A 15317-nucleotide genomic window follows, 5' to 3' on the forward strand; every position below is an offset into this window, starting at 1 on the left:
CGCTACCCTGCAAAGTTCTGGACAGAAATGCAACGGGTCGACCACATTGATTCAAGGTAGCAGAGATCGCCACATCCGATGCATCGCACTCGACCACGAAAGGAAGATTTTCATCGATGGAACGAAGCTTGGCTTTTTCCAGTTGTCGCTTGAGGAGGTTGAAAGCTGAAATAGCCATTGCCTCCAACGGAAATGACTTTGCATGAAGCAGGGGCTGGATCTTGTCAGAGAAGTGGGGTATCCACTTCGCATAATAGGCAAACATGCCGAGTGCCCGATGAAGAGAGCCGAGACTCGTAGGGGGAAAGAGCTCCTGAAGCGGACGAAGTCGCTCCAGATCCGGTTTGATGACACCGTTGCCCACCCAGTAGCCAAGGATGTTGACTGATGGTACGGATTTCACAGATTTGGACTCATTTAAGGTTAAGTTGCGACGATGGGGAACGTCAAAAAAATTCTGGAGGTTGGCATCATGCTCCTTCTGGTCATGACCAGCAATGGTGATATTATCCAGATATGGAAAAGTGTCCGTTAAGTTCTCCTGTTTGACTAGGCTATCCATTGCCCGTTGAAAGACGGCCACCCCATTGGTGACCCCAAATGGAAGGCGACAAAACTGATAAAGCCGACCATTTGGCCTCGGCCGTATACTTTTTGTCAGAGTCCTTTAACGGTACTTGATGGTATGCGCTCTTTAAATCAAAAGTTGAAAATACCTTGTAGTTGGCAAGGTTATTGACCATGTCATCGATGCGTGATAGTGGGTAGGCATCCAGGTCGGTATACTGGTTAATAGTTTGCGAGTAATCGATGCAAAGACGTTTCTTGTGTTGCTTCAGAGGATTTTTAACAATGACTACTTGAGCCCGCCAGGAAGATGAACATGGCTCAATGATACTGTCAGCTAGAAGGCGAGAGATCTCTGCCTCGATAAAGGATCGATAATTTTGGCTGAAACGTCATGATTTAGTGGGCTTACATCGGGGGGGGGGGGGGGGGGGGGGAAAGATTGGCAAACAAGGAGGGCTCGTCGAGCGAAGCCGCCAAAAGCGCACAAAACGGTACTTTGGAAATAGTAAGCTCCGGCTTTGACCCTCCAAACTCGAAAGTGAGTCTTTTGTGTTGTGCTCCTGGGACAGGATTTCCAGAAACATCACTGCATAGGTTTTTGAGCACCCCGAGCCGGGAGGAGAAATAAGTGCGGCCATTGAGAATAAGGTCAACAAGACAAAAGCCGGAAGAGTTGGTGGTCAGTGTCGTCGGAGCCATTGCAATTTCCCTGTCCAAGGGGTAAATACGCAGTTTTAACTTACTGACAGCCCGCTCACTAATGAAGCTGTCAGAGCTGCATGAGTCAATTAGTGCACTCAAAATGTGTCCATTTACCGAAACCTTCGTGGCTGCATGGGACAGACTTTGGGGGAAAAACAGCTGTGATGGGAGGAGGGGCAGTTTTACCCCTGACAGCTGTAACCTTAGTCGTGGTTCTTGGGGGAGGAGCAGTTTTATAGATTGCAGCTGTAATCTTAGTAGTGTCTCTTGGGGGAGGAGCAGTTTTATAGATAGCAGCTGCAAAACTAACCGGGGCTCTCGACCGGTATACCTTAGAAAAGTGACCTTTCTTACTGCAATGATTGCAGGTTGCGTTACGAGCAGGACAAAATTTCCTATAGTGGAATGCACCTCCACAGAAGAAACACTTCCTTCCAGATTGCCAAGATGCCGCTAGGGCAGGGTCATCATCAGTGAAGGCTTCTAGGGTAGGGTTGTCATGCGCTAGGTTAGAGCCATCCTCAGTGAGGGCTTCCACCCGAGACCTATCGAAGGAGTCATTAAAAGTGATAGCAGCAGCCCGTGCACGTGGTAAAAGATAGGTATCTGCATTCCTCTTTGCTAAGTCCAGGGAACATGCCTGGTCATAGGCAGCCTGTAACTCAAGGGTTTTATTCTCCAACAGACGCTGGCGTATGAAGGGAGACGTAATTCTGTTAATAAAAGAATCACGAATTAGCTCCTTCTGGTACTGCTCAGCTGTGACTGCTTTAAGATTACAATCCTTGCTGAGCCTGCGAAGTTTTTGAAGGAATTCGTCAAGTGATTCCCCAGGTTGTTGTGTAGTAGCCAGTAGATGCCAAGCAAAAATTTAGTTTGGGACCTTAACATATAGTTGCTGTAATATTAGGATAGCGGAGTCATAGTCTACACAGTCTTCGATTATAGTCAAGCACATGAGAAGATACATAATTGGCAAGTATCTCTAATTTATCAGGAATATTCTCACCACACACCCTGAGGAAGTTGCTGAAGGTACGATACCAGTGTTTCCATACCTTTAGCAGTTGTAGGTGAATTCGGGTCCAGGTCAAGATGGGCGGGTCTGAGTAGTTTGTCCATGATGGATTGATTACTACGTTGGAGTTCCCTTCTACAGTTGAAGTCGTAGCTGGCTGTTCCCGAAATTACTCAGAGCGTGGAGCCGATACACAGTTGATTAAATTGATGTAAAAAGACTACTGAGCACTGAGTATAAAACAAGGCTTTAATCAACTGTTTCAAAACCATGAGATTTCTAGTTACATCACTAGTTCCTGGTTACAGAAACATCCTGAGCAAGCTGGGCTCACGCCCGAGTATTTATACTCCTTGGACGGCGCCACCAGCATTACTTCATGAGTCATGATAAGATTCATGACTGGCACCACGGTCACATTGCCGACTGGTGCCCAAACAGGAAGTTTCCCCAATGTATTTTTTAAATTTCCTTTTTTTTTTAAAAAGGCATCTCATTTTTGAGAAGTGTGCAGTGCAGGAACACCCTTTTATTTGGGATTTTGAAACAAATACCAGCCACAGTATTAGGAATTTTGTTGCTAGCTGAGATTCTTAGACAAAACCTTTGTTGCTGGAAGTTGTTACTGAAGAATCTTGTTTAAAAAGAATGGGGGGAGGGGTGGAGAATGTGTTCAAGAAGAAAAGGCAATCAAAATGTTAAAGCAACTTTGTTTTATAAAGTTTTCCAGAGGTCCAAAAATGTTATTTCAAATTCTTGAATTTGGCCAGAGTTGGCTTTTACTTTTTCTTTCCCTTTCTCTCGCAACACAAACACATTGCTTGTTGCAGTGTTTTAAACAACTGGATGACCTCTCCAGAAGTTTAAGACTGAAAGTTAATTTGACCAGCTGACTGAATTATCTTGTTTTTTTATTTTTTTCATTGTTGTTGAAACATTCATACAGTTTCAGGAGTTTATTTTTATCTAAAAATTCCCCAGTGATGAAAATTTCCATGATGATCTTTAATATGGCATTGCTTTGACCTGTACTGCTCTGTCCAAAATATTTGCTGTTAACTATCTGCAAAACAGTACTAGGCAGTTTGACAACAAACAGTGTAATAAGATTGATAGAATTGTGACAACAAAAGCAGACATTTCAGGATTTTATTACTTAAGTCTTGTCTTAAAATAATCTGTTTGCTAAAATGAAGAAAATTTAAATGCAAAATCCAAGTTTAAGTGGAAGGAAATGGGGTAACGTACTATAGGATATATTTTCTAACCCAAGCTATTCGCTTATGAATAATTTAACGTGCTTCTACTAAATTCTTCTATGCGCCAGTGGTGCTAACCCAATTAAAATAACCAGGTTAAGACTTGTAGTTAAAGTGCACAGAGCAGTTTCAGACAAACATGTTAAAGAGTTCATACAAAGCAGCACCAGTCAGGAAATATACCTCTCCCTTTCTTCCTTTAAAACTTACAGAACAATTTTTCCGATCTACCTTTTTAACTGTGTAAACTACACCTTCCTCCATTCCACAATCTAATACTACATCTTCCCATTCTGGAATCCAGTACTATTCTTCCCTCATTCATTCCATAATCCAGTACTACATCTACCCACCTTTACAGTCCCAGACTGCACGTTCCCTGTTCGTCAATCTAATACTGTACCTCCCATCTACAATCCAGTCAGATTTTAAAAATATCCTGCAAAGTTTATTATTAAATTATTCTTGCAGTTTACTTTCTCAGCAACCATTAGTTTGGTTTAGCAATAATGTCTATTACCAACACCTATTCTAACAGATGATCTGCAGTTGAACCAACTATGGAATAGTCCTTTTAAGTAGACATCATCAATACTAAAAACAAATAACCCCAAGTGGTTTGCTGACCTATTATTGTATGACATTATGGGTAGGGTGACATTCCAATCCCCACCCCACTGAATTTCCAATCCCTGCTGCATGCCTTCTCTGGCGAATTCCTACATGGGGAAGGGGAGATTATAGGAGCATTTATCTTTGATTTGCTGCTGTACAGCTCTCCTAGAGGCCTACTGAAAAGCAGCATTGGAGAGAACTCTGGGAGGAGGTAGTTTGTCCACCTTGGCTGCTATACACCTTATGGGAAGGAAAATAGAGAAATTTCATTTCTTTCAAAGCATTTATTTTCTGATGCCAGCCAGCCTAATCAGTATTGCGTATACATTTTGAAATCACTTACTTATTTATATATATATTATTTGTATATATCGCTATTTATGTTGGTCTCTGTACTTGTTTTAGTAGACTGATTCTTTGCTTTCTAGATAACTGTAAAGTGTCAAAGGAGGGGCCAGCTTTGTCTGCCAGCTATGGCAGCAGCACTACCAGTGGTAATTGGAGTTGGGACATTCCAAGTGACCACTCCAACCCATCCACGCCATCGCCACCATTGCCAGCCGACGGCTCCAAACCGTTCCCATTATCTGGACAATCAGATGATGGCATTGATGAACCAGAGGCATCTCACTTCCTGTTTGAAGAACCAACTCCCAGGAAAAGAAAGGTTAGATTTTATTTCAGGTCCAGACCAGCTCAGTGTTTTTATTTTGTAACAAACTACTTAATTGCTCTATAAATTGCTATACCAATGTAGTGTTTAGCTTTTACCCAACTGACTCATCGTCCATGCTGGTTTTGCTAATTGACGTAGTATGAAAATTTGCAACCACTAAGCTTTGTTTTTTTAAACTTCTTATTTTTCCTTTTTCTCACGCTCTCCTAATAATTGGCCTTGCAACCCTGGATGTGTTTTGTGCCTGCCCTAAAACTACTGGACAGGATTCTTCTTTCACCCAACCGAATTTTTCCCTATCTTCACTAAAATGGTCTCCTTGCTCTTATTCTGATCAGTCTATGAAGTAAGCAACCATGTAAGGCATAAGAGCTCTGATTAGGAGTAATAGACCAATGACATGGGACATATTTTATTGTTGGTGCATGAGCACTAATTTAAACATTTCTTCTGTAGTGGTGCAAGACGTCATTTTGTGGTGCTCAATGTATTTTGTGAAGAATCTGTTGTGATGCAAGAATACAATGCTGCACACAATGCATAAAACGTATTTCCACCTGCGATAAACGGTCATTACAGCTATTTTGAATTTCTTCACACATTTTGTCATTCCTCTGAAGGATTTAGCAATTGGTGTAGTACATAAAATTTGGTAAAATGGACATGGTAGTTTTTGTTATCTCCCTGCAGTTACACTTGAGTAACAGTTTACAATTGTATGGAATCTTAAATATAGCAAAACGCCCCAAGGTGCTTCACGAGAGGGGGGAATAATTGAAAATAGAGGAGCATCTGTGGAAAAAATTGGAATGGGGAGTGACAGAAGGTTGAGGTTAGAGGTAGGTAATGAAGCAAGTCTGAGAGGTTTAGAGAAAGAATTCAATCGTACAGGGCTGTGATAGCTGAAGGCTGTGCCATTGATGGTGGAGCACGATTGGTGGAAAAGGAATGACGGATGCATCGTAGTACAAACACCAAACAGTGGGGTGTGCGTGCTGAGATGTAGTGCTGGGGGAAGTTGCAGAGCTAGGGTGGAGTGAAGCTATGGCGGGATTTGCAGATGAGGTCGGTGAGGTTGGGTTGATCTGGATATTGTGCAGCAACGAGAAGAAGGAGAATATCACCTGAAACTTGCATCATGACATGCTTTTGTGCAAAATTTCTAAATGTTGTCCCCACATCAGCTGTATTTGGGATGAGTAGAGCTGAGGGGATACACCTTTCTTTCAGTGAATCAGAAAGGTAAGAAAGGCTTTAGACAATGATGTTCATTTGGAGATAAGCCACTGATTGATCTCAGATTGAAGTGCTTCAGTTGGTGAAGTCCACAATTATTGCACGCAGTAATACTGTTTTTCTACAAAACTATTTGGCCTAGTGTTGCAATTTGCAATGAAGTTTTTAAAACATTGCATCATTTGTTAATTTTGAAGCTTTAGTTCTTAGATTCACTTTTTAACTACGGTGGTGTGGATTTAGAAACCGAATCGGACTTTATACTAACAAATCGCTTTATTGGACAGAACCATCTGGTAAATTGTCTTGCAAGAAAGTTCATAGAAGAATGAAGTATGTTTGTACATAGTTAGGAAACTGAAAAAATGATAAAATTTATGATACCATAAACAAATAACCACTTAACCCATCTGCAAAGAATATTAAATAACAAACAATTATGCTATCAAAGCGCTTAAGTTTGGGACGTAGCATCAGCTGCAGGCTGTTTGTTCTTGGCACCCTACATGGTGACATTGTTGGAATGTTTTCAGAGTATTCTTCTCCAGAGATGCGGCCTACCTGAAAATTTTCTAGCAAGTGAACACCTTCTGAAAAAATATGCTGGGTGTGTAAATGCAACTACATTGAAATTGCAACATGTTACAGACCAACACATTTAGTCAAACTATTTTTTCCCCCCATTTTTGAACTACAGTGTAGTAGGATGTTACCAAAACTTTCATTCCTCTTTCATACATGTAAGAAAGCCCTGGCTTGCATGATGGTTTGAGTGTCCCATAAATACTGTACACCTACTTTAAAGGAAGCCAGTATACCTAAATGTGTCCATGAAATGCAATTAAAATTAGATTCATTTTTAGCAAGGTATTTAATAGAGAAGTTATTCTATAACCATTTAAGTTTTATTTTGGGGAAATTTAAATGCAGATTAGCAGAAATTCAGCCTTTTTTCTCCCCTACGTAACTGATATTTTCATCTCCCCAAACCATCCACACAATTCTGCAGTGACTGGAAAAATGTGACTGGCAACTGGTTAATAAAAGAAAGCAGAAATTGCAATGTAGTTTTATAGCACAGACTTTTTAACATGCATCATTAAGTCCCTTAATAAAGCTCTCATGCTGGTCTTAATTATCTCTGTGCATATATGTGTTAGTCATTTCTTTTGTGTGTGTTTTTTATATCTTCACTCAAAATCTAATTTGAGGGTTGTGACATGGCTGGTACCCTGAAATTGCCCCAGCAATATAATCTCTGCTTCAACCACAAAAGAGCCTTCTGCTGTTGAACAGGCTTGATCACTTCTGCGTTTGTGTTTTTTTTGCTGTCTTTCATATTCACTAAAACTCCCTGCAGCTATTTTCTTTTGTTGACAATGGGAGGGGACTTCTATTGCTCTTTCCTAGACTAGATTAATACTTCACTGAAGTGGGAAGGTCTAATTGCTCCTCATTTTTGCAATTATTGCTATTTATTTAAGTATGTATTCAGCTCATTTTACATGCATGTGGTTAAAACACTGTAGATCAAGAATCTTAAACATTAGTGTCTCAAGCTTGGAATGTGGTGCATTGGAAGGAAAAAGCTGGGATTGTCAAGACTCAGGTTATACAAGTCTTGCTTTTTATTCAATTAGTGGAAACCACACACGTAGGAGACAAACTGATTATATTAAAATTGCGAAGATGTTCTATAATTTTTGTGAATTTTTATCTTCAAGCAAGATTGGTGTGTTGGGCAGTGGGCACATTTCTGCTCTTTGTGCGCGGTGTTGTCATGCAGTTTTCTTGGGTCCGATGCAGGCTGAGTTAGGAGTAGGGTAACCCTCTCTTTTACACTACTCAAACTGCACCTTTAACTACAGCTTCAGAAGAGTACTTCTTCCCCTGCACATTAATTTTCCATTTTCGCACACTACTTGTCCCTTTGCGAGAGACAGGCAATTAGGAAATTCTGGAGAGCCTTATGCTGTGGACCTGCTCCCAATTAAGAACTAGTTAGAAACTGTCAGCAGGTAAAGTGGTACAAAGTGAAATTCCCCTTTCACAATTTTTGAATAGACAAGTTGTGTTTATTTCCCAAATTTTGATGAATCTAAAGCATAGATTTTAGAAACTCTTTTCAGTTACTTGCATTGGTTTGTGTCCAAGAAGTAATAAACCCTTCAAATGGATCAATTGTTTATATGGAGATGGTGGAGTATCAATCCTTTTCCTGTACTTCTATATATGACCAAACTAGGAATCTTTCCTTGTGTGTACTCAGTAGTTCCCGAGGGCACAAGTAAAGCTATCCTGCACCAGGGCAGAATTATATATGGTTCCCTGAGGGCAACGTCTACTATATCCTAACAAAGCAGTGTTCTTCCTTGCTACTATGCAAATTCATAAAGTTTTGACCTCGTTAGAGGCTGCACCCTCTCCAGGGTATGGTTGTGTTGCAACAAGTTGAACCATGGGATGCTGTAGTGTTAAACCCATGCTCATAATTTCAGTGGAGTGTGGGAATGGTGCTCATCAGGGGAGTAAAAGTTGAGCAGAACAGTGACTTGTTTCCAGCTACAAGAACAAGCCATGTTGTGTTCAACAGCTGATTGCATTTGTTTGGGGAGAGAAGGGATTGAGGAGTGAGGCAGGTTTTTCCTCGAGTTTGATGCTATATTTGAGGCAGAAAATGGGACATTGATCCATACTGGCCAAATTCCCCTCCCTTTTCTCCCAAAACTTGCAGGTGGGCATATTTAAATTAGGTGGTAATGTCATGAGCCCCATTTTTCACCATTACCGCCTCAGCAATGCTGGATATGAGTACCACCTGTATCAAATGGGTGTCCGGACTGCAAATGCAAGTGAGTTTTAACCAGCACAGCAGAGACAAAAGACAAAAATGTTCTTGCAATACCACAGGAATTTCCAAAGATTGGAGACTTCTTGATTTAATTTGAGGATGCTGGCTGGCCCATTGAGATGTAGCAGATGTTGAAAACGTCCAGTGGCAGCCATTTTCTTCTCTTTCTTCCCTCCCCCCCCACCCCATGGTAATTTCTCAAGTGCAGATAATACTGTTGGGAACCCACTGAAAATACTTAAATCAAGCTGATGCTGTATAATACGGATTATCCTGCATTTCTGCCAACAATTACAACAGCGAGGAAAATTCTTGCTATAATGGCAAAGTGGATAGGTGGAATTTGTCTATGAAACAGGGACAGGCCTGATTGGGTTTAATAACCTTTTTCTGTTCTTAAAAGGCCGAACAGTGAGGCTCTACTCCTAGCACAAAGCTATAAAACTATAACCCTGACCACTACTCCTAGCACAAAGCTATAAAACTATAACCCTGATTCTATCTCCAAGCTGCACTTGCTGCTAGTGAGGCTTTGTGCTGGGAGTACAGCCTCACTGAATTTTCCTTTATGGTGTTGACTAGGATTTAGTATATAAAATTTCTTCACTTTGTTCCATCTGTTCCACTCTTGCAGAACTCCATGAAGGTCATGTTTAAATGTTTGTGGAAGAATTGTGGAAAAGTTCTAAGTACATCGTCAGGGATACAGAAACACGTTCGCACACTCCATTTGGGGTAGGTCTGAAACTCAGGCATTTAAATTGAGAGGCTATGTTATCATTAAAACAACTACCTTTTTTTTCCATTTATAAAAATTGAAGTATTAACAAATCGGTAAAATACCACACCATTTTCAATCTTCTGCTCAGCATTTATGTAGAAATATTCTTCTCAAGCAGACTTGACCTGTCATTTGATGCATTCCTGAATCGTTAATTCAATTTCAAATTGAGTGCAGTTTGAGACATATAGGTTTGAATTAGTAAGTTACCTAATGGCTTCCACGTTCAAAGACTGTACAGTAATGGTACACTTCTTTTCACCTTTTAAGGTATTTGATGCAGAGTTCTTCAGTTGAAACTTATCACGTTGTTGGGACCAGTGACATCCTGGGCCGTTAATAGGAGTGCGATCTTATGGTCCTACTCTCCAGTCGTCCAGTTACTGAAAACTGTTTTGCATCCTTGATCAGGGAGCATAACGTTTTTTTGACCAAATAAAGTATCCTCCATTAGTTACAGTACTCTGTATTAATACATAGGTAACAGTGAGTACGGAACCTCAATCCGCTGTTTAGTTATTAAGATTACTTCTTGTAGCTTTTCACATCCATTTTGACAACACCATCAGTTGTGACATGGCAATCTGCACACCCTGTTTTCAGTTAATACTAAGGTTAAATGTAAACTCTGACGTGGAGCTTATTCAGATGGGTCAGGTAAATGGTCTTTTATACTGAAATTTCTGTGATGCTATGAATGTGCCCTCATATTTGAGAATTCTTGTACTTTCCAGAAAAGTAGAAAGTCTGCCACCCATGGAGTAAAGGAAAATTAACAGTCAACTTTAGGCAATTTAAAGTTTACGTACAAGTGAAATCACAATTTACTCGCATTTTTAAATATTACGCAGCTAATTTTCCATTCATATGCTGTTGATAGTATCACATGACCTACTAATACTGAATTTTTTTAAAAATTTACTGTGCTGATCATCCCTACCTCGGATGGAATGAGCATGGTGAATGGCAATAACCTTGAGAGAAGCTGATTGGGCAGTGACCTGGGGCGAGGAGCATTTTGTGTTTAACGGGATTGTGGCAGGATAATGAGTTGGTTTAGAGCCAGAAAGAGAGTGGTGATTTAATGGATGTTTTTTGGATGGAAAATTTAAGCATTGGTATCTCCAGGGCTCCGTGTTCGGTCCATTGCTCTTCTCAAAATATATAATGATCTGGACTTGGGAATAGAGGGTACAATATCAAACTTTGCAGATGACTCAAAAATAGAGAGTATGGTTAACAGGTTGTGATGAGGGAGAGAGATGTCCAGTGAAATTTAATGCAAAGAAATGTTAGGTGATGTATTTTGGGAGGAAAAATGAGAGAATATGTAAACTAAATGGTAAAACTGCAGTAATGCCAACCCCACCGTCTTGTAAATCCTGAGACAAACTCTTAAAAATCATGAGATTTGTTAAGAAATCATGAGTTGCAATTTTTTCCGACCCCTCGCTGACCTTTGCTCCCGGACAGGAAGCGCATCTGGCCGTCGCTAACCAATTACTGACGTGAAGCTCTCCTGCTGCAGCTCAATTTAAAAAAAAAAGGCTTCTAGTAATAGGAACCCAGTATTGCGGAATCATAGCACAACTCAGACCTATCATTTTGCAGTATGCATGAAGACAAACTGGATTGCTCACACCCTCCCCGCCGCCACCCCCCCCCCACACACACCACACCCCCACCCCGCCACACACACATCCCCCACACACCAATACACTCTGATCTCCACCTCCTGCCCAATTCTGTCCCCTTCAGAGACCCCCAGTGACTGACCCAGCCCATCCAAGCTTGACCCGGAATCTGATGTCTCCCCGTCCCAGGGCCCTAGGCGTAAGAGTCTAGGTACTACATCGAGGACTTGCGCATCTGCTCTATCTGGACACATTTCATTCCAAAGGCTTAGATTCACTACACCATAGATGTGCCTGATAATTAAATACAAAAACGCGAGAGCCCAGATCTTTTTTGAAGGGTCACCACAAGAACTAAAGTAGCAACCTAAAGCCACAAAGGTGAATTTAAGATGTACAGTAAGCCAAGAACCTCATTTACTGGTGTAGATAGTGCCAGTCTGGTCCTGTTCGCTGCACTGTGAGGAGTCGGAACAGCCGTCGGCTGCCGCTTGCGAGAAGACCCGGAACCCAAGGCCGCCGATACTGACACTCTCTTCCCCGCCCATCCTCCTGAAGACTGCCGTTCCCGGCGAAAACGAAAACAATCCAGTTGCCATCAATTTCTCCACCACTGATGAACCCCCAACTCTGAATGCGACTCTCCGCAAATTTAGTAACTTTGGACCGGTCTGTCCCCTCCCTCCCAGTTGCCCTCCCCAGAATAGAATAAAATATCCCGATCCCAGGAGGAGACAGATCCCGGTCAGAGGAGCAGATACTAGGGCTTTAAAACAGCCGGGCCCTCAAGCTCTGAAAATGGCACCAGGAACTTGACGGAATGAGTAAAGGGAGACAGTGATTTTCCCACCCGGCCTCAGGTTTCAATGATCATCAAAAAAAACTTGCTGAGATAACCTCCTCGAGCCAGTAAATTCGCCCAACACGCGTTGCAAATGGAGTCCAACAGTGCGCATGCACAGTCTTTGTATCTGAGACTATTCCAATAGTCTCAAATACACAGGGGAGCAGAGGAGACTTATGATGGCAAAACCAACTCGTGGGAGACCACTGACAGAAGAAACCAAACTGGCCGATCCCCCGTTTCAGAACACACGTGTCCCAGCAGCAGCCAATCACAGGAGGCGTGGCAAAGATGAAGACAGCAGAACAAAAATCGTGAGTTTTTGCTGTTGAATCGCGAGTTGGGGTGGATTTTCCTTCAAAATTGCGTGTCTTGCGATTAAATCACGAGAGTTGGCATTACTGAAACTGTAAAAGGAGTAGAGGAGCAGAGAATTAGGGGTTCGGATACACAAATCTTTAAAAGTGAGAGAACAAGTTGATAAAACAGTTACAGGGGTTTGGATAAATTTCAACGGGTGTGGGGAAATGGGGAAGCTCTTTTAGAGAGCCAGCTGAGACATGATGGTCGAAATGGCCTCCTTTTGTGCTGTAAATTTCTGTGATTCTAGAAGATCACCATTATGTAAAAAAAATAGTTGGAAGGAAAGGAAATAATATGGGAGGGGAGGGGAGATTTGCTAAAAATATTGTAATAAATTATCATCAATATAATGCATGACTCGATGGAGAGAGGTGTGTTTACTGTTCCCCACTTCATTGAAGTCTTGGTGCAATTGCACTATTGTGGGGGAAAGGAATGTCTACTGAACGACAGACATTCCTGTTTCTACTTCACTCTCCCTGCATTGAGAGCAAAAAAATTTGGAGGTGAGAGCTGAGGCCAGCTTTGGCTAAAATTTAGATGCAGTTGGTGCAAGATCTGGAGAGACAATTCTGCAGCTTTAACATCCTCAAACAATAATAATTGTAGCCACTGCTGCTTTAATGACTCCTTAACATTATTAGTATTTCTACTGTGTTTCCAAGTACATTGTCAGCAAAGTTTAAAGGTAATGTTGCAGTGTTGGGTTTTATAAAGTATTTAAAAAAAATTTTTTAGACACAACGTAAGTACCTTAATTTCATGTGTATATTAAACATCAGCACCAGGTATAGGTATGTAAAAAGGAAAAGATTAGCAAAAGTAAATGTGGGTCCTTTACAGGTTGAGACAGGAGAAATTATAATGGGGAATAAGGAAATAGCAGAGAAATTAAACAAATACTTTGTGTCTGTCTTCACGGAAGAAGACGCAAAAAAACTTCCCGGAAATAGTGGAGAACCAAGGGTCTAGTGAGAATGAGGAACTGAAAGAAATTAGTTTTAGTAAAAAAAAATAGTACTGGAGAAATTAATGGGACTGAAAGCCGATAAATCCCCTGGACCTGCTGGCCTACATCCTAGAGTTTTGAAAGAGGTGGCTATAGAGATAGTGAATGCATTGGTTGTCAAAATTCCATAGATTCCAGAATGGTTCCCGCGGATTGGAAGGTAGCAAATGTAACCCCACTATTTATGGAAGGAGGGGGAGAGATAACAACGGGGAACTACAGACCAGTTAGCCTGACATCAGTAGTAGGGGAAATGCTAGAATCTATTATTAAGGATGTGGTAACAGGGCACTTAGAAAATAATAATAGGATTGGGCAGAGTCAACACAGATTTATGAAAGGGAAATCATGTTTAACGAATCTGTTAGAGTTTTTTGAGTTTGTAACGAGCAGAATAGATAAGGGGGAACCAGTGGATGTAGTGTATTTGGATTTTCAGAAGGCATTCAATAAGGTGCCACACAAGAGGTTATTAAACAAAATTAGGGCTCATGGGATTGGGGTAATATACTAGCATGGACTGAGGATTGGTTAACAGACAGAAAATAGAGAGTAGGATTAAACAGGTCATTTTCGGGTTGGCAGCCTGTATCTCGTGGGGTACCGCAAGGATCAGTGCTTGGGCCTCAGCTATTCACAATCTATATCAATGATTTGGATGAGGGGACCAAATGTAATATATCCAAGTTTGCTGCTGATACAAAGCTGGGTGGTAATGTAAGTTGTGAGGAGGATGCAAGGAGGCTTCAAGGGTATATAGACAGGCTAAGTGAGTGGGCAAGAACATGGCAAATGGAATATAATGTGGAGAAATGTGAAGTTATCCACTTTGGTAGGAAAAATAGAAAAGCAGAGTATTTTTTAAATAGAGAGAGATTGGGAAATGTTGGTGTTCAGAGGGACCTGGGTGTCCTTGTACACGAATCACTGAAAGTTAACATGCAGGTACAGCAAGCAATTAGGAAAGCAAATGGTATGTTGGCCTTTATTACAAGAGGATTTGAGTAGAAGAGTAAAGACGTCTTACTGCAATTATATAGGGCCCTGGTGAGACCACACCTGGAGTGTTGTGTACAGTTTTGGTCTCCTTACCTAAGGAAGGATATACTTGCCAGGGAAGGTTCACCAGACTGATTCCTGGGACGGGGGAATTGTCCTTTTGAAGAGAGATTGAGTAGACTAGGCCTATATTCTCTAGAATTTAGAAGAATGAGAGTTGATCGCATTAGAAACATACAAAATTCTTACAGGACTTGACAGGGTAGATGCAGGGAGGATGTTTCCCCTGGCTGGGGAGTCTAGAACCAGAGGTCACAGTCTCAGAATAAGGGGTCAGCCATTTAGGACTGAGATGAGGAGAAATTTCTTCACTCAGGGTGGTGAATCTTTGAAATTCTCTACCTCCAGAGGGCTGTGGAGGCTCAGTTATTGAGTATATTCAAGACAGAGATCGATAGAATTTTGGATATTAAGGGAATCGAGGGATATGGGGATAGTGCAGGAAAGTAGAAGATCAGCCATGATCTTATTGAATGGTGGAGCAGGTTCGAAGGGCCAAATAGCCTACTCCTGCTCCTATTTCTTATGTTCTTGGTCACTTCTGAGCCAGTCTACACAAACTAATTTGTAACATGAATGCACTAACCATGCTTATCAGGTAAATAAACCAAAATGAGCAAAGTATTCTGTTACAGCCAACTTTAGCATAAGTAAAAGTTAGTAAATTTGTTTTTTTATTGATAGAACCTTTAATATATCA

General features: G+C 41.2%; 1 protein-coding gene across 2 annotated transcripts in view; it reads left to right on the forward strand.

The window, feature by feature from the left end:
* LOC147108715 (zinc finger protein 704-like) overlaps positions 1 to 15317 on the forward strand; it is a 128913-nt gene that overhangs the window by 97041 nt on the left and 16555 nt on the right. For both annotated transcript variants that reach the window (XM_086005461.1, XM_086005460.1), the window contains exons 4-5: positions 4593 to 4831; positions 9562 to 9662. In XM_086005461.1, coding sequence (XP_085861587.1) covers positions 4593 to 4831; positions 9562 to 9662 — 340 coding nt within the window. The remainder of the gene's footprint in view (positions 1 to 4592; positions 4832 to 9561; positions 9663 to 15317) is intronic.

The sequence above is a fragment of the Somniosus microcephalus genome, chromosome 13 (genome assembly GCF_052327205.1).
Source record: "Somniosus microcephalus isolate GS21.2 chromosome 13, FLI_Smic_1.0, whole genome shotgun sequence".
Classification (NCBI taxonomy): domain Eukaryota; kingdom Metazoa; phylum Chordata; class Chondrichthyes; order Squaliformes; family Somniosidae; genus Somniosus; species Somniosus microcephalus.